The 20,609-nt window shown below is 46.3% G+C and overlaps 1 protein-coding gene across 4 annotated transcripts in view; it reads right to left on the bottom strand.

Moving 5' to 3' along the window:
- ENTREP2 (endosomal transmembrane epsin interactor 2) overlaps window positions 1-20,609 on the bottom strand; it is a 408,260-nt gene that overhangs the window by 43,684 nt on the left and 343,967 nt on the right. For 3 of the 4 annotated variants that reach the window (XR_012517863.1, XM_074400122.1, XM_074400123.1), the window contains exon 4: window positions 19,607-19,741. The exons of the other annotated variant lie outside the window; for it this stretch is intronic. Coding sequence is in view for 2 of the 3 variants with exons in the window: in XM_074400122.1 (XP_074256223.1) it covers window positions 19,607-19,741 (135 nt within the window). In the remaining variant the exon portion in view is untranslated. The remainder of the gene's footprint in view (window positions 1-19,606; window positions 19,742-20,609) is intronic. 4 annotated transcript variants of the gene reach the window in all.

Below are 20,609 nucleotides of genomic sequence, written 5' to 3'. Positions count from 1 at the left end.
TTAGAAATTTATAATATAATACCCACTTATAATACCCAATTAAGAAATTTCATGTAAAGGCAATTGGGTACTTATAAAAGGTCTCAAGTACTCCAACGAAATCAGTCCCTGGTTAATAACAATGATCCACGAGCTGTTTTCTTGGTTTGCATGTGAAATAATTTGCAAAAAAATTATACATTAAAAAAGGAAAAAAAAGATGAGCAGCTTTGCAGCTTTAGCCACTATGTGATGTGCTTATCAAAAAGCCACCTAGAATCTTTTTTCGTGAGGTGAAGCACGACTGTCATCTATAATCCTGAACGGTAAGGTCGAGAAACCAATATTGACTGAGTGAACAAACAGCCCCTCTTTCGGTGCTGTGGGGCACATTTCTTTTAACCTTAATTGACTTCAATTACTGCGCTTCATCTCCCATGGCAAAATAACTCCCCAAAGAAACAAAGAGGGGTAGAGTGTTTTCACTCATGAAGCAGCCTATAATGCGCCTCTTCTGCTTAGGAATTGGAAGCCAATTAGATTTGAGCCTGCTTGAAAGAAAACCTCATCACTGAAGAATCCATTAGCGGGCCCTGCAAATCCACACAGTCTTAAGGCCAGGGACCAGTTGGATTTCTGGAATAGGATCAAAACAGCAACTTACAGCCCCATCGTGGTATACTGATTTAGCTTTGATTGTGAAGGACGGTAATTTATGGAGTAATTTATCTTGCTAACTACCATAGTAATTTAGTATCCAATCAGCACTTCTCTCATTCAACTCCAGGGAGCAGGAAGTGTCAGAAGGGAAGGGAAGAGCATCTTCTAGCATCTTGCCCAGTCATCACACAGGACTCCACACTCCTGGGGAGGCGCAATGAGGTCTGACTTGGAGCAGGCCAGTGGGGATGGACAGAGACAAAATGAAACAGGTGCTCCATTGCTGGAGTGCAATAAGCAGAGCCCGGGGTGATGAGAGGCCTGGGGGAGAAGGGAGAGGGAGGGAGGACAGAGAGGACAGACAATAGGAACGCAGGGTCTCTTGGCCTTCATAATGCTCCTGATTCTTGCTGAAGGGAAATGCCATGGATGGGGCTGATGGAACCAGCATCTCTGCCTAATTCCTGATCATCCCACATCCCTCATGTCCGAATTCTCCCTGGTGTCCTGACCCTCACCAGGGTCAACCTCACCTGTAGTCCTTGCTGGACTCCAGCTCCACCTGCCCTGGCTGAACCTCCCCCTCTCACCTGGACTCTGGGGTGGTCCCAGCACCGCAGGTCTACTCTTGCCCATCAGGGCACCTGTTTAAGCGTAACTCGGCGCCTGACCCTCCCAGGTTACAGTCTGTGAAAGGATGCCCACTGCAGTGGTCAAATCTTCCCCCGTCCCTCAGCCTGTTTCTGCTTCACTTCCACAGTGGCTGTCTCCCGTTCTCTCTGCAGACCAGCTCCCAGGTAAGCATCGTGCCACCATAGTTCCACCAGACCTAGCTCTCTCTGCTTCCCAGCCCTCTGTCCAGGGAAGGGGCTCACTGAACCAGCCTGGGTACATGTCCACTTCCGGACAGTCCACTGCAGTCTAGAAGGTGACATCTCGCCTAGCAATGGGTTGGGCAGGGTGCTCAGGAGGGTGCCGTGAGCTGGACCTGCTTTCTAAGCCAACCTGGGTGACTGGGGAGCCAACTCACCACAGGGCCACTGCCTAGCCCCTCTGCTTCTGTGTGACCATGACAGAAGACGGCACTGAAGCCTTCCCTCCAAGAAAGCTCCCGGATCTTCTTTTGGTCACTTCTGGCTAACACACCACAAAAGATCCCCTGGATGGAAGCCTCAGCTCTCTTATTTCTGGGGATGGGGCTTTGAGGATTTCCTCATCACTCGGGGCCTTGATCTCATCTTTGAAGGGCTGACTGGCGTAGACTTTAAATGGAAGTAGGTGAACCCCTGGGGCACTTGGCAAAGAGAAGCCCTCCTTCAAAGATTCTGCCAGGGTGTGCAGAGCTGTGTGTCACAGCGAGTGAGCTCATTACTGGGAGGTTCTGAATCGGGGAGGCTGGGGTACCACTCATCTTCTGATCAGTTACCACGTTTGGTTTGATTTCAGTCACCCCAGAAATTCATCCCAAGGAACCAGAGGACAAAAATGACTAAAATAAGTAGTTATCCATCTGTAAACATTATGAAGCACTTTCAGGCATTTAACAATTACCTATATTTAAGGTAATTACCTAATAATTACCTAATAATTACCTATATTTAAGTCACTTTTGAATGGTTACATTTTAATTGCTTTACAGTATGTTTTATAATCTTTTTATGAGCAATTATATAAGCAATCTATTGTAACTATCTGTAAGTGAAAACTAATATCCTGATAGCCAAAAAAGGCCAAAATATCCCACTTTTTAATTTAGATGACCGGGGAATACCGGAAAATATGGAAATAACACAGTCTTAACCCTAAGCGGGGAAAACTCCGAAGAATACTTGTGATGATTGAGCATTCCTAAGTAAAAGCCACCTACAGATACGATCTGCTTCCAGGTATTGGTCCTGATTTTGGGGACCTGTCTCTTCCCTTGATGGGAGATTCCCCTGGGTCACTGCATCCCTTTTAGATCAGTGTTTCCCTCGTGGCAGAAGCCATGTCAAGTTTTTCTCCATGTATCAGAACGACAACTCATTCCTTGCATGACCATGGAGTGGCAACGCAGGGAGACTTCGCTGACATTTTCCTCACTGACAAGCAAGAGACAAACTGCTCTTTCCCAGGAGCTTATGAAAACCAGAAACACCTCATACTGGGAACTATAAAGCTTTGTCACTGCTTTGTAAAACAAGAACTTCTTCCCTGCCCAAGATGTGTATGTCACAGGCAGAATTCACAACACACTGAACCCTCTGACTCGGCCTGCCTGGTATAGAGAACGTACGCATCACGAAGCATTCTGCTCAGAGTATCAGCACATATGTAATACATGAATTTATGGTTTATCAATTTTCAAAGAACGTGTTACAAAGACACTGAATGTACACAAGAGTAAACATGTTTGTTTGGTTTTTTTTTGGAGACAGAGTCTCACTCCATCACCAGGCGTCAGGCTGGAGTGCAATGGCGCAACCTCGGCTCACTGCAACCTCCGCCTCTCGGGTTCAAGCAATTCTCCTGCCTCAGCCTCCCGAGTGGCTGGGACTACAGGCATGCGCCACCACGCCCAGCTAATTTTTTTGTATTTTTAGCAGAGACGGGGTTTCACCATATTGACGAGGGTGGTCTCCATCTCTTGACTTTGTGATCCACCCGCCTCAGCCTCCCAAAGTGCTGGGATTACAGGCGTGAGCCACCGCGCCCGGCCAAGAGTTAAACATGTTTTGATTTTTGGTAGTTCAGACAGTAACCGGTTTCTCGCTGGGCTTGAGCTTGTTCTGAGCATTCAGGTCCACAGTCCTGAAGCTAAGCCAGGGTCCCGGGTAGCAGCCTACATCACTGCAGATGGCGGTGAGAGCCGGGGCTCCGGAGCCAGACTGCTGGCCTGGGAGCCTGGCTGCACCTTCACAATCCACATGACCTTGGGGAGTTATTAAATTTCACTGTGCCTCAGTATCCTCATCTGTAAAATGGGAATAAATCATACCAATACCTCACAGGGTTGCTGTAAGGGTAAGATCTGTTTCACAAATGTGCTTCCAGCAATGCCTGGCACACAAAAGGCTCAATCAACAGTAAGCTATGACTATCATACAGGATTCATCATCTGAGTGTCTGATCGGACTGAAAACACATGCGCCCGCAGATGAATTCGGCAGAGGACTTTCAGGCCTCATGCACGAATGCTTAAGGAAAAGAGCCCTCAAGATTACGAGATGCCCATCCACAAATGCGTTCTGCCATCTAAACTGGTTCTCCAGGGCGCCCCTCGTGTTCAGACTGATGTTCGTCACCTTTCACTGCTCTACTTTCTGCGTCTCGATCGTCCTCTCTCACGGCTATTTCTTTTACTCCCATGAAGATAAAGTGTCAGTGAAAGTAGTTTGATTAAAGCCCAGGCAGATTAAGAATGAAGCTGAAAAGAAGGAAGAGACGCTGTTGGGAGACACTGGCTTGCGTGCAGAAGTAATTTCAATGATCTTATTAGCCTTTTGCCTCTTGAGTACTTGGCTAATGCTCATAACCAGAAGTAATGCCTCCAATCGGTATTTAACTGATATTCTTTCTTCCTTAAAGGTACAGGTGCATCTCTTTTCCTCAGGCTTCACAGACTAGACAATTCTCCTTAAATGCCTAAGGCCGTGGCAGGTAAGGAAGAGTCGGGGCGGGGGGCACGTTTATTTGGCTGGACTGTAGGAGAAGGAGCCCCCACCTTTGGGGAGTTCTTGGTGTGTGCAGCTGGGTGGGCCTCCAGCACAGTCGGTTTGGGGGCCACGAGGGACAGGCTCTCCTGGATGGTGACAATAATTTTAGGGGAGGGGAGGTCAGTACTTGGGAGTGGGAAGAGGCTGGAGGAGAGAAGCGGGTGCAAGAGCTGAGGAGCGTCCCTCCCCATGTCACCAGACAAAAGGGAAAATGGCGGAAGGCATAGCACCCTTTGGCAGGGAAGCCCCCAGGAAGCTTGGCACATGCAGGGCAGGAGCCACGGGCCCCACTTCATGCCAAGGTCCTGGAAGAGCCCACAGGCTGCAGACCCTGTTGGATGGGGCAGCACTGTGCACCAGAAGGCTGGGGCTGGACCCCAGCAGGCGTTGAGATCCCTTTCCCTCCTCCCCTCCGAGTCGCCAGGCTTTGCTAATTTCATCTTCTAAGTATTTACCAAGTCGACGCCCTCTCCCCCTACCCCGACGTGCTTCCGCAGTATTGGTCCCATTATCTCTGCCCAGACTGGTGTCTGTGCCCCTTCCTGGCCTGGCTGTCGGTCCTGTCCCCTGCTGCTGCTGGATGATCTATTTCTGTAACACACCTGGCCGCTGCCCTCTCTTTCCTGCTACCCCGAACACCCCAATGCGGTGTCTTTACATTGCCTGCAATTCCGACACTGCAGGGCCCTGGCCTTTCAGGAGGTGGGAGGAGGAGGAGTTGGGGGAACGGCCCGCTCTCCACCTGGGAGCTGAGCAGCCAGGGGTGGTGGTGATACCACTGACAAGGCTGGGAAGAGAAACAGGAGCTGAGACAACGGGTTCCCTGTGGGAGCGACTGCGGCAGGATGGCAGGAGGGGTCTGAGGGGTCCCGCTCTCGGGTGTGGGACTCTGTCATGTGAGTACACATGTGACAGCCGGCAAAAGAGCAACTGTATGGATCCTCATCCACGGGTAGGACAGGGCTTCTGTTTCAAAACACACTAAACAGTAAGGCCGCATGTGCTTCCTGGAATGTAACAAATGCATTTTTTAAATCAACTGCCAGAAAATATATTGGTGGTTGTTTTCTTGATCTATTTCAGGCTCTTACAGGTGTGACTATCAGTTTTCAGGAATATATTCTTTGATCAGTATGCAGCTTCCTCCCGCCCTGCTTGCTTCCTTTCCTTCCTCCCGTGCACATGGATTGAGCCCACAACACAGCAAACACAGAGATGAAAAGGTGAAGACAGACACGGGGGTCTGCAACCATGGAACTTGGTCTAGAGCGACACAGATAGGCCCCGGCCAGCATCTCCACTTGCAAGGCCGATGCACCAAGCCAGGGCAGAGCTGCCTGCAGGACGTGCACAGGGAGCCTCCTCAGAGGCCGGAGGAAGGGACATCCAGGCTGCGCAGGGCAGTGAGGCAAGATGAGGGTGGCGGAGGGGGATAGGGCAGTGTTACCAGGAGAGGGAAGGCTGCGTGCAGAGGTAGAGGGTGGGGATGAGAGGGGCAGAAAGCCTGTGAAGAGAGCTTAGTGGAGGAGGGTGGGTGAAGGCAGGCAGGGCAGGAGGGAAGCAGGGAGAAGGCGGACGTGCTGCAGGGATACCCAGGTGGTGATAAAATTAAAGTGCCTAATAATACTCAAGGAGAAATGAACTTTATTAACACAGTTTTTAACATGCCTGTAATCCCAGCACTTAGGGCAGTTGAGGCGGGAGGATCACCTGAGTCCAGGAGTTTGAGACCAGCCTGGGCAACATAGTGAGGCCCCATTTCTACAAAAAAAAAAAAAAAAAAAAAAAAATTAGCTGTATGTGGTGGTATATGTCTGTGGTCCCAGCTACTCTAAAGGCAGAGGCAGGAGGATGGCTTGAGCCTGGGAGGTCAAGGCTGCAGTGAGCTGTGATTGCACCACTGCACTCCAGGCTGGGCAACACAGCAAGATCCTGTCTCAAAAGAAAAAAAGAATTCAATGAGCTGGGTGAACCAGTTACCATCTCAATGAATTAGAGAAGACCTAAAGCATATTTATATTTTGCCCAAGTGTTCACAATGCATCTCTCTGTTTTCACAATGCACCTTTCTGACCTTCTGCTTGCCCCTAGGGCCTGGGCAAGCACTAGAAAGGGGAATGCACCACTATATCAGCTCAACCCACAGGAAGACACATTCCCTTGAAATTTTCCTTTGCTCACCCAACTTCCCTTTCAGTTTCTGCGAAGGTTTGCTGACCTCCCTATCCTATAACAGAAAAGCGGTTTCCGATTGATGAGTTGTTTACATTTCTTGAGTTCCAAGGATTCTCCTCTGTAAGTTCCAAGCGTCTTTTTGAATAAACCTTCTCCTTATCTAAGATTAGTTTTTCTTGACAATGCAAATGACCACAGGGACACAGAGAACTAACGACATTTTTTAAAAGGGAAAGGTCTTGTTGAAATTAAATCTATACTTAATCAGTATCAGATCATCTTGTAGTTGACACTTCCTGTCTTGTGTCTTGAGAAGGGCAAGAAACAGTCCTGTGGCACTCAGCTACAAACAAGAGAAGTTTTGCTATCACTTTTGCAGGGCTGAACTAAAGAATATTTATATTTTGCCCAAGTGCCCTATTTATGTGGCCTAAGACAGGTTGTCTGTAGGATGTCATATTTGTTATACGTTTATGGGAACCATTCTTCTCCTGGAAAAAAACAGGCTAAGTTTGCCATCAGGACACTGGATTTATCCACCAGAGAAGTGAGAAAAAGAAAAAGGAATTTGGAAGGAAGGGAAAAATTGAAAATAGAGTAGAATCCAATGAAACAAGAAACAAAGCAATAACAAGATCAGTAAATATAGAGCTGGTTCTTTGAAAAAAAACGGATAAAAATAGGCAAGTCTCTGGCAGTGGCTTATTAACAAAGAAATAAAAGGAATAAATTAAAATATCAGAAATTAAGAGAGACATAACTAGGCAGAGCATACACATGAATTTGAAAACCTAAACAAAATGGGCAATTTATTCCAGAAAAGCAAAACATCCTAACATAGTCTCAGAAGAAAAAGGAAATCCAAATAAATCTATAATCCACTGAATCTGTACTTAACTCTCTGCCGACCGCAAAAAGAAATGACCAGATCCTGGTGATTTTATACCTTTTACCAAACATTCAATTCAAGAAATGGATAAGTTCAATCTTTTGCAAACTTTGTTTTCAGAGGGAAGAAAAGAGGAATGTCTCCCAGCCCATCTTTCTAAGCTAAACTAAAAAATAAAATAAAATTCGGCGATTACAGTATGAAAAAGGGAAAGCCTGATTCATATAATTTACGAATAATGAAAAATCCTTAATAAAACAAAAGCAAAGTCGATTTTCATAATTATATGGAAATATTGTGCCTAAGTTTTATCCCAGAAATGCAAGAATAATTCCACATTAGAAATCCATTCGACATGAATATATATTCATGTAGTTTCATGTATATTCACTATACTAACAGAATGCAGTTATATGTGTATGAGTGTTATGTGTACACATACATATACACATTACACATACACATACACGTTACCCATACATACACACATACATACATACACACATACATACATATATACCTATCTCAACAGATGCAGCATTTGCTAAAATTTAAAACTCATGGTAAACTCTTAGCACATTGGGAACAAAATGGGATTCCCTTCATCTGGCAAATACTATTTAGTACTAGAAATTTTCAGCAAACATCACTCTTGGTTATTTAACTCTTTCCTTTAAATTCAGGAACGAGACAAGGATGGCTCCTGGCTCAACCTCCATCCCGTTGTACTCAAAACCCTAACCAGTGCAGGAAGATGGGAAAAATTAAGAATCAATGTAAAGACTGGTAAAGAAGAAACAAAACTGCCATTATTCCCAAATGATGGAACCCTCTAAATTGAAAATCCTAAACAATCTACAGGCAAACTGTTGGGGCACAAAAGTTTTAAAGTAGGCTAGACACAGTGGCTCGCAACTGTAATCCCAGCACTTTGGGAGGCTGAGGCGGGTGGATCATGAGATCAGGAGATCAAGACCAGCCTGGGAAGCAAGGTGAAACCCTGTCCCTACTAAAAATACAAAATTTAGCTGGATACGGTGATGCGCACCTGTAGTCCCAGCCACTCAGGAGGCTAAGGCAGGAGAATCCCTTGAACTCAGGAGGTGGAGGTTGCAATGAGGCAAGATCTCATCATTGCACTCCAGCCTGGGCGACGAGAGGGAGGCTCCATTTAAAAAAAAAAAAAAAAAAAAAAAAAAAGCAAAATAAAAAAAAATTTTAAGTAAAAAAAATTTTAGACTCCCTACTTTTCCAATAACGACAAGATGATGACACACCTAGGAATATATTTAACATAAGATGATAAAGACTGTATATTAAAAATAGTAACATTTTTATTAAAAAATAGAAGGCTAAATAAATGAAAAGATGCACCAAAAATGATAACTCTCCCCAAATTAACCTGAAAATACAATATAGTTACAATGTTTGCATGTGTATGTGTGTATGAGAAAGAGAGAGAAGGAAGAGAGAAGAGAGTTCTGTCTCTCTCGGACGACTGGGAATGGCCCAGAAAGTTCTTAAGAGGGAAAGAGTGAGAACTTCCCCTCTTAACTACCAGACAAACACAGACCCGGTATTTCACCTAATATGGTAATCGCAGAGACAAGCCATAGACTAATTAAAAAAAAGAGAGACCTCAGAAATAGACATCTTCAAATACAGAAACACAGATTGGTGCTGTAATAATTGATGACTATCCATACACAAAAATAAATACAATTAGATCCATATCTTACAACACACACAAAATTATCCCAGGGGGACTACTGAGCTCAATGTGAGAGGCAAAGTTTTAAAACTTCCAATAAAAAATACAGAAAATTTTTAACACCTAGGGGGTGGAAAAATAGTTCTTAAAATATAACACTCAAAGGACACATCATACAGGAAATGAATTTGCCTTCCTTAAAACTGAAAACTTCTCTATGATGCCCAGAACAGCATCAAGTGATGAGTCACAGATTATGAGAAGATTTTTATGACAAAGGAAAATGATTTAGAGTAAAGAGCAAATAACCCAGCAAGAAAAGAGAAAAAATCAGGCGGTTCTCAGGTGAAAACAAATAGCCGTCCGTCACACAGAAAGCCTGAGGACAGGGAGAAGCAAGGCTGCCTCGCCCATTGGCCGGGAGAGCGGGGGTCCCTGCCATCACTCTGGAGTGTGGTGACTGACGTCCTGCGCATGCAGTTGCCTGGGAGCTGGCCCATCTGCAGGCTGGAGAAAACGCAGTAGGTGCACACACGCAACCGAGTGCAGGAAATGACCCCGCACATCTGGTGTTAGAAGTCTCGTGCTGAGTGATCTGAGTAGAGGAGAGGCCACTCAGGCCATGGCCTCAGTGCTGCGATTATGGAGGTGGCACAGTTCAAGGAGACAACCAGGTCAGGTGGTTGAGTTAAGAGTGTGAAATGCTGGCCAGGTGCAGTGGCTCACACCTGTAATCCCAGCACTTTGGGAGGCCGAGGCAGGCGGGCAGATCACGAGGTCAGGAGATCGAGACCATCCTGGCCAACATGGTGAAACCCCATCTCTACTAAAAATACAAAAAACATAGTTGGGTGTGGTAGTATATGCCTAAAGTCCCAGCTACTTGGGAGCCTGAGGCAGGAGAATCACTTGAACCCAGGAAGTGGAGATTGCAGTGAGCCGAGATCGCGCCACTGCACTCCAGTCTGAGCGACAGAGTGAGACTCCATTTCAAAACAACAACAACAACAACAACAACAACAAAAAAAAAAACAAGCCGGGTGCAGTGGCTCACACCTGTAATCCTAGCACTTTAGAAGGCCGAGGTAGGTGGATCACCTGAGGTCAAGAGTTCAAGACCAGTCTGGCCACCATGGTGAAACCCCATCTTTAAAAAATAAAAAAAAGAAACAACAACAACAACAAAGAGCGTGAGATGCCAGGGCTCTGCATGGACCATCTCCCTGGAATGCCATGTATCTTCCCTGAAAGGAGAGGGGGGCAGACAAAGGCAAGGGCCTGGCCCACAGAAACCGCCCTTCCCTAAGCAGTGAAGGCCCCTCCTAGGCCTGCCCTCTCCACACCTGGACTTTCACTTTGCCGACTGCAAGGGGAGGCGTGGTGCACCTGCGGTCCGTGAACCAGGACCAGCAGGTCTGGGAACGCTGAGACAGTCTTGAGAGGCGGACCACACAGGGCTCTGCCCACCAGCCTCTCCAGACTGGGAGAGAACGATTCTGCTATTGATAGATCACTCGTAGCTCAGCACCCAAAAACCTGGGCCTGGCTTTATCCTAGCAGGTACAGGCAAGTCCCAGTCCCAGTGCCAGTCCCAGGTGGAATGGCTGCTCCCCATGACTATGTCAGAGTGCTGCCACGGTGATGCTGCTTGGCCTTGTGAGTGTGGACATCCAACCAAACTCTGTATCTCAACCACTCGGGGAAAGCCAGTGTCACTCGGATAAGCAGGCTGGAGGCAGGCTTTCAGTGACACTGGAAACCAGGGATGCGGTGGGCACACATCACGCATCGGAAGGGAGCAGCTTTGCCTTGGCTGAGTTGGGTTCAAATGTCAGCAGAGCCTGCTACTTCTAGGCACCCCCTTAAACGGGCCATGGTTGCCAGTGGAAGTGGGAGAGCAGGCATCTGACACCCTTCTCATCGCTGACCACATCCCACTTGACCAGAGGAACCCACCACTGTTCGCTTAGAATACCAGGAGAGGAGAAAGCAGAATAAAGTTATGGTACACCTGTCATGCCCTGTAGCTGTCCATTTCTGGCAGTGGAAAGGTTGCTTCTAGTGGTGGTGTTTATGTGAGTGGATGTGGAGTGTGTGGGGTATGTGTGCATGTGTGGAATGTGTGGGGTGTGTGTGCATGTGTGTGCAGTGTGTGTGGGGTGTGTGTGCATGTGTGTGCAGTGTGTGTGAGGGTATGTAGTGTGTGTGGGTATGTATGCATGTGTGGTGTGTGGGGGGTATGTGTGCATGTGTGGGGTGTGTGTGGGGTGTGTAGTGTGTGTGGGGGTATGTGTGCATGTGTGAGGTGTGTGTGGGGTACGTAGTGTGGGGGGGTACGTAGTGTGTGTGGGGTATGTATGCATATGTGGTGTGGGGGGTATGTGTGCATGTGTGTGGTGTGTGTGTGGGGGGTGTGTAGTGTTTGGTATGTGTGCATGTGTGCGGTGTGTGGGGGTGTGTAGTGTGTGTGGGGTACGTGTGCATGTGTGAGGTGTGTGTGTGGAGTATGTAGTGTGGGGGGTATGTAGTGTCTGTGGGGTACATATGCATATATGGTTTTGTGGAGGGGTATGTGTGCATGTGTGTGGTGTGTGTGTGGGGGTAGGTAGTGTGTGTGGGGTATGTATGCATGTGTGGTGTGTGGGGGTGTGTAGTGTGTGTGGGGTACGTGTGCATGTGTGAGGTGTGTGTGTGGAGTATGTAGTGTGGGGGGTATGTAGTGTGTGTGGGGTATATGTGCATATGTGGTGTGTGGGGGGTATGTGTGCATGTGTGTGGTGTGTGTGGGGGGGTATGTGGTGTGGGGGGGACATGCCTGCATGTGTGGTGTGTGAACATGTAGCGTTTCAGAAAGCCAGTCAATGCTGCAAACTTCATCACAAAATGTTGATCATTCATTTATTCTCAAAATCATTCTTCTTTAGCATTGGTAAGACTTACTCAAGATTAAAGGATGAATTTATTTTTCAGGTCTCTAGGTTTTTTAGGAAACTGTCTTGGCTTTTTTTAACTGTCTTAGAGACGAAGATAAGAAAGCACATAAACTCAATAACTGATTGATTTCTTGGGAAACTTTTATCTCCGTGTCCATTGATAAGGTTTCTCTGGGTAATTTGGTTTATTGTGGCTCAATAAATTAAACCAGGTACATGAGAGAAGAATAAGATCTTTAACTCAGATCTGAATTGGGTCACTGTAATAAAACCATAAGGACACTGTTGAATACAGCAACGCGTTAAAGGTGGCCAGATACAATGTCAGCATGTTATGAAGCATGTTTCACCAGTTAGCAGTTCTGATTTTTGTGACTTTAAAAAATGCTGTGAATGCTGGTCCTAAATATGTCACAGTCTTGTGCTGGGTTTGACTTGGCAAAAATGGCCATCACTCTACCTAAACAACTTTTTATTAAGCATTTATTGCGTCATTTTTTTTTTTTTTTGACAAAAGCCCAGACAGTGTTTGATCAGGAACAGGGAGAGCTGCAGTCTTGCCTTTTCAGCAGCACTTGCCTACCACCGTCAAAAGGTTCTGAGAAAGGATATACCAAAATCATAATTTTTAGACCCTATTTCCTCACTGTTCATAATGAGATGCCCAGAGGCAGGCCCTGTCATCAGGGAGCAGTGACATGGGTACTGGAGGGCTGAGTGCACAGAGGGGCCGTTCCCTTCCCCAGGACCTTCCCAGAGACCCAGCAGAAGACACCTGCCCTCCCCCTGGGCTGCAGACTTCACACCTGCACAGTCCATGAATGGACAATGGGACATACCCTCCCTCTGCTTCTACAATTCTGTGAATCCCTACGTGGTGCAGTGGAGTCCCAGGACCTCTCTGTGCCCTCTGCCCTGCTCCACGCTCACCCCTGTAAGGAGGTAAGAAACCACCAATATCCTCAAGAGAGAATTTTTGTTGGCCCCCAGGGGTTCTCTGCTAAAAAACCAGAGAATTGGCCCAATGAGGTGGTGCACGCCTGTAATCCCAGCACTTTGGGAGGCTGAGGTGGGCGGATCACGAGGTCAAGAGATCGAGATCATCCTAGCCAACATGGTGAAACCCTGTCTCTACTTAAAAAAATACAAAAATTAACTGGGTGTGGTGGCGCACACCTGTAGTTCCAGCTACTCAGGAGGCTGAGCAGGAGAATCGCTTGAACCTGAATCTGGGAGGCGGAGGTTGCAGTGAGCTGAGATTGTGTCACTGCACTCCAGCCTAGTGACAGAGCAAGGCTTTGTCTCAAAAAAGCAAAAAAAAAAAAAAAAAAAAAACAAACCAGAGAATCGAGGAGCGGGGCCAGTCAGGAAAGGCAGAGCACACATCAAGGGTGTCAGTTGCAGGGCCTCCAAACCGACAAATGACAATCAGAGGGACGAGCAAAGCAACACGTGCGTGCTCTTCTGAATTCTGAACTTACTCCTCCAGGGCCATGAAGAAAGGTGGTTTCCGCTTTTCTCCCTGGGGATGGGCTGGCCCTGTACAGCCTTCCAGGTACGGGAGGGGAGGAAGGGGAGAGAGTGGCCTGACAGGAAGCAAGTAGTCGACAAATCTCATTAAGCCAGAATCAGTTAATTCAAACACAACTAAAATCAAAGTGCTTTGATTCCCAAGCCAATTATACAGGATTTTCCCCCACATAAATTGATTTCATTACATACTAAGTATAGATAATCCATAATTGAATATGGAAAATTCAGACATGGAGTGTTACTTATCAGATAAATAGGGCCTCAAATTAGACTGTGGAAAAGATCAATGGACCTGCTCTAATTGCCAACCTAAAAGGAGTGAGCAAAAGGGAAATAATCAAAGGAACATTCTCCTTTGCCCTTACTTTTGTTAAGCATCAAGAACATTTTGCAGGTGACAGGAAGGGGCTCTTACGGACATCCGTGCAAAAGAGTAGAGCAGCCTCTTCCCGGAGTGGCTCCATTTCCAATGGCCCGTATTTGTTCTGGTGTCCAAGAGTTTTAATAAAGCAACACCAGGTCCCTGCAGAAGACCTTTTCACTGCAGGGAAAGTCATCGGGCACAGCTTGGCTCGCATGACTTTTCAAGAGTAAGAATTATATTAAAAAATGACTGTACCACTACTTAAGAGAAAACCAGATAATGTGGCACATGACTCTCCGAGGAAGAAGTATCTATAATTATCGAAGGAAGTACAAAGCCTTAATTATGCTATTTAAATAGCGCATAATGCTTGAGACAGAATTTAAGGGTTAGGAATCTGCCTTAATACTTTGAAGTATCCTTATATTTCAGAAAAGGGATCTGAGAAAGATATACGTTGAAAACTCCACTCTAATTAACAAGCTAGAGACATCCATGGGTGCAAACCGTAACCAAGCACAGAAGACTGCTACAGTCTAAGAGCTAAAAGCGAAGACACAAGGGCTCATGAGAAAAAAGAAAGACAGAAGGAGCTGAGGAGGGAGTTGCCAAGACTCAAGATCACAGCACAAGCAGAGGAAAAAGGTAATGCCTGTTGCAGAAAACAGCTAGGAAGAGAGCCTTCACAAAAACGGAACAGGGATGTACAATGGCTCATGCCCATAATCGCAGCACTTTGGGAGGTCAAGGCAGGAGGATCACTTGAGCCAAGAGTTGCAGACCAGTCTGGGCCAGTGAGACCCGGTCTCTACAAACAATAAAAAAATGAGCTGGGCTTGGTGGCATATGCCTACAGTCCCAGCTACTTGGGAGGCAAATGTGGGAGGATCTCTTGAGCCCAGGAGATTCAGGCTGCAGTGAGCTGTGATCACACCACTGCACTCAACCTGGGCAACAAAGTGAGACCTTGTCTCAAAAGAGTTTGTTAGTCCTTCATGCTACTTTCCAATGTGGGTAAGGTACAGGGCGCTCTGCTCATTGTGGTGAGCCAGGCTGATGGTGCTGCCACCACCTCTAATCTGCCAGTTACGGTGCCAGTGGGAAAGAGAGCTCTGGAGAACCTCACGCCACATTTAAATACTCTGACTTGAAAGGGGTACATGTAAGTTTTGTTTACATGGTCCTCAGCAACCAAGAGGGGACAGTTTCCTTTTATCATGCAAAAGGAAGCTGGAGAACTAGACATATTTTAAAACAGCATTAATGACCATCACAATTAATGACCATCACATACCTAAAGGGGAGAAAGCATCTGGCTGACTTTAGGATTTTTCCCTATATAGACATTCAATGAAAAAGGGAATAACACAGCATCTATAAATCTCTAGGTGGGAAAAAGGTTCCTCAAGAATTCTTTACCCAGGGGGAAAATCATGTAGAACATGATTCCAGATTCTGCTGAGGATGGAGAAAGCTGGAAAGAACATGGCCCTGACATTACAACAGCAACAACAAGACATTGAGTTCTGCAAATTCCCAACTTACGCTGAACCCATCGGTCAGCTGAGGTCACAGGGCAGCAAACTAACGCAAATTCTAAGGAAAAGACAGAGTCTCCAAGGAGAGACACGAGCACTTACCTGGGGCGGATACAGTCAGACAGCAGCTTTAGTGGAAAAGGTAAGCAAGAGGCAGGATCACCAAGGTAAGGTAGCAGAGAGATGGAAGCAACGAGGAAGAGTCAAATGCAGAAACCAGAAATAAAAAAACACAGGCAGAGAGATGAAGAAAGCCTCTGACAGACAGGGTCAGCAGTGGACTGGACACGCTTATCACAGGAATGCAAGGTTGGCTCACCACTCAGAAGTCAATGGTATTCACTATTTGAGCGGACTCAAGAAGATAACGTATAGGAACATCTAAGCAGATGCAGTAAAAGACTGATAAAATTCAACGGCCATTCATGGTAAAAAAAAAAGTCTCAGCAAACTAGGAAAAGGAGGGCACTTCTACAACCTGATAATAAACATCTGTGAAAAACTTAGAGCTAACATGATACTTAATCCCTAAAATCAGGAACAAGACAAGGACATCTGCTCTCACTACATCTATTCAATACTGTTGAATAGTCCAGTCACTGGAATGAGGCAGGGAAAAGAAGTAAGAGGCATCTGGATTGCAATGTGTGCTGGTTTATTTTAGGTGTTAATTTGACTGGATAAAGGATACTCGAGAAATGGCAAAGCAGGGTGTTTCCAGAGGAGATTGGTATGTCAGTCTGTGGACTGAGTGGGGAAGACTCACCCTCAATGTCGGGGACACCATCTGATCGGCCAGAGGCCTGGATAGAACAAAAAGGCACAGAAAAGGTGAATTATTTTCTCTTTCTCTTCTGGAGCAGAGACACCCTTTCCTGCCCTTGGACATCTGAACTCCAGGCTCTCTGGCCTTTGGACCCTGGGACTCACACTGGTACAACCCCTCCCCACCCAGGTTCTTGTCCTTGGACTCAGAGTTCCACCTCTGGTTTCCCTTGTTCTGAGGTCTTTGGACTTGAACTGAGCCAAACTCCCAGCTTTCCAGGGTCTCCAGCTTACAGACGGGCAGTCACAGGACTTTGTAGTCTCCACGGCCATGTAAGCAATTCTCCCAGTGAATTTCCTCTCATCAATCTATGTCTGTCCTATTGGTTCTGTTTCTCTGGAGAATGGAAGATGTAAAATTGCCTCTCTTTGCACAGCACATGACTGTCTATATAAGCAAATGCAAAGAATCTGCAAAGGAGCTACCAGAACTAGTAAGTGATGTTAGCAAGACCACAGATACAAGATTGGTAACGAAAATCAAATTTCTGTATGTCAGCAGTGAATAACAGACCATTAAAAAATACCATTAGGATAGCACCAAAAAATGTGGAATACTTTAAGCATAGTGATTACAAAATATGTAAAGATCTGTACACTGAAAATTACACAAGACCGATGAAAAAAAGAAACATTTTTTTCACTGATGAAGAAAGAAAGTACAATTTAAATGAACAACTATATCATGGCTATGTCTAGTCTCTTCAAAGTGATGTGTGGATTCCATGCAGTCTGAGTCAAAATCCAAGCAGGACTTTAGCACAAATTGAACAAGCAGATTCTAAAATTTATATAGAAATGCAAAGGAAATGATAGCCAAAATAAATTTAGAAAGTAGCCAAGTTGGATGACCGCAATAAACATAGTTCCAATAGTCCCTGGTCCTCTTGATCTCAGATGAGCCAGTCCCTGCCAAGGCCACTGCTCCTTGCACAGGCCCTCAGGTGGGAGACAAGGGCAGGTTGCCTCTTCTCCTAGCACCTAACCACTGCTGCCACTTCCAGACCACTGGCCTCGCACCTGAACCACAACTCCTGCCTGCTTTGAGCCTCCGGCCACCAGCTTTGATAGCTCCTACCTCTCAGCAGGCTTTGTACACAAATTCATTGAGGAGTTTAAAATGGCGTAGCCTTTTCTTGTGCTTTCAATTCTTACCAGTGTCCTGGGCAATCTGAATGCCCATGGGGCTATGCCAGTCATTCAGCTGGGCTCCCAGCCTTTACTGAACCTTCTTGGTATCAGTGGCCTTTACTCTGTGCCATTTTTTGATACCTCATACCAAGGGCTTTTCTCACCAATGTACCAGAACTGTGAATAAGAGTGAGGCTGCAAGGTCACCAGCTCCCCCTAGACCTGAGACTGCATTCTTAGAGACAGTGGTGGGTTTTTTTGCTCCGTCACCATGCTGGAGTGCAGTGATGCGATCTTGGCTCACTGCAGCCTCTGCCTCCCGGGTTCAAGCGGTTCCCACCTCAGCCTCCCAAGTAGCTGGGACTACAGGCGCGTGCCACCACGCCTGGCTATTTTTTTTTTTTTTTTAAATTTTAGTAGAGACAGGGTTTCTCCATGTTGGCCAGGATGGTCTTGATCTCCTCACTTTGTGATCAGTCCACCTCAGCCTCCCAAAATGCTGGGATTACAGGCGTGAGCCACTGCACCTGGTGACAGTGTTGTTTTTTCAATAGCATTATCTTTCAAACCACAGTCACTGCTTCAGGGGCTGGAGAGTCATGAAAACTGGGTCCTGCGTCCCGTGAGTGAAGGCTTCCAAGGGGAACTCCACGACCTGAGAGGGTCAGCTGAACACCCCAGTCAGCCAACCGAGGAATGGGACGTCACATGAGGCCTACATGCATCCCCGTGCTCAAGAAAACGTCCCCAGGTTGAAGAAGCGACTTAGCAGTTATCAGAATGAGATCGCAGAGTGAGCAATGGCTGCCTATGTCCCCACCCAGGAGGGCGGTAGAAATGTGGGTGTAGGGAGTGTGGGTGGCATGAAATACTCGGTCCCATGATGGGATGGGCCCTGGAGTGCCGCGGTTCTGGGTTTCTTTAACCCCGCTGCACTGATCACGCTGGTGAGCTGCTGGGACCACTCGACTTGGCCCATTCCTCTGGGTTAAATATGGCAGGTGCCGTGAGCCAGTCCCAGTCCTACCCTGGAGATGAGCTGCATCCTCTCCCTCTGTGCATCTATGCCTGTCTACCCGCCGGTGGCCAACCACGGACGACTAATCACAGGGACTCAATGTCAACGCTTTCCTCCTCCCTCCCCAGATCCGAGGTGGCTCTCTGCAGCCTCCAGTCCCCTGCGTACTGCATTCCCTATGCTAGCGCTCCCTCATACCACAAACACAATTTTACCACCAACTAAGGATTCCTTGGACTATGCCACATCTTTTTACATTTATTTATTCATTTTTTGAGACGAAATCTCTCTGTCGCCAGGCTGGAGTGTAGTGGCACAATCTCATCTCACTGCAACCCCTGCCTTCGAGGTTCCAATGATTCTTCTGCCTTAGCTTCCCAGGCAGCTGGGATTACAGGCACATGCCACCACACCTGGCTAATTTTTGTATTTTTAGTAGAGATGAGGTTTCACCACGTTGGCCAAGCTGGTCTCGAACTTCTGACCTTGACCAAGTGATCCACTTGCCTTGGCCTCCCAAAGTGCTGGGATTACAGGCGTGAGCAACTACGCCTGGCCTATGCCACATCTTTTAAAAGTTTTGGCACAGTTTCATTCAAGGGAAACAGAATTGGGTTCACTTGTTCTCATGTATTTTTAAGTAGTCAATTTTGCTTTTCAGAATAAAACACTTGGAAGAAAGAAGTACTATACACAATTTTTCCAAATCACTTTTTTTTTAAAGATCAGATGTTATACATGAAAATAGACCGCCATGAGATTGTTAGATTTTTTTTCCTCTAAATATCTTTTAAAAAGCAAAATAAATCCCCATCTGTTCCCTGATGGTATAACAGCCAAAAATGTCAGAGAAGCTGTAGAATCCATCCCGTCATGATTTGTAAAGACCTCTTTTGACCACTGGCATCTGACTTTGCAGATGTCAGAGGCAGGACAATGAAATGGTAAAAATGCAAAGTAAGATCCAGAAAGAATACCTTCAAAATCAAACTCTATCTTCCTTTTACATGTTCTCTGGAAAGATAGTCCCTCTTGCCTCAAACCTACCTCAGCATGTTAAGAACTGAAAGAAATCTATATGTGAGTAACTCTTCCTAAAATGTCTGTAAGGCATGGAATGGAAATGCATGCACAGGCAGCGCCCAGCAGGGTCACCTTCAAGGTCAGCCTCACGGCGTTGCAGTTCTCCTGCAGCGGGTTCAGCTTCAGCGTCTCCCCGAGGTTGCTGCAGCCGGATGACTGGTGCCGCAGCTCGCAGCAGACACACACCTCCACACTGTCAAACTTAATCTAGACAGAGGAACACAGACAGACCTCACCGTTAACAGGCATTCGACCTCCGCGGGTACGCTTGAGTGACACAATTCAGAACACAGGAAAACGACTCCATTCAAAGTAGCCTGCTTCAGTATGTTTAACAGTAAAGCCAAAATGGTTTCTATTGACCCAGGTCATCAGGAAAACTTCCAATTCCTATTTTAAAAGCAAGGTATAAAAAAGCAGAAGTGCGTTTGAAGAAACCTAAGCTTTACATGAGAGAAAACTGCAGGTGGATTGCACGGTGAGACAAAAGTAAATCAACTGAGAATGACGCACGTTGATGTATGCATGGCGATGTAGGTAACACACATGGAGATGTAGGCAACATGCATGGAGATGTGTGTAACATGCATAGAGATGTATGTAACACGCATGGAGATGTGTGTAACATGCATGGAGATGTGTGTAACACACATGGAGATGTAACACGCATGGAGATGTAACACACATGGAAATGTAACATGCATGGAGATGTAACACGGAAATTTAACACATGGAGATGTGTGTGACACACCTGGAGATGTAACACACATGGAGATGTGTGTGACATGCATGGAGATGTAACACATGGAGATGTATGTAACACACATGGAGATGTGTGTGACACACATGGAGATGTAACACACATGGAGATGTGTGTGACATGCATGGAGATGTAACACATGGAGATGTATGTAACACACATGGAGATGTGACACGCATGGAGATGTATGTAACACACATGGAGATGTGACACACATGGAGATGTGTGTGACACACATGGAGATGTAACGCACATGGACATGTAACACATGGAGGTGCATGCAACACACATGGAGATGTGTGTAACATGCATGGA

Source organism: Saimiri boliviensis, chromosome 5 (assembly GCF_048565385.1).
Source record: "Saimiri boliviensis isolate mSaiBol1 chromosome 5, mSaiBol1.pri, whole genome shotgun sequence".
NCBI lineage: Eukaryota > Metazoa > Chordata > Mammalia > Primates > Cebidae > Saimiri > Saimiri boliviensis.
This window is presented reverse-complemented; position numbering and strand designations above follow the sequence as displayed.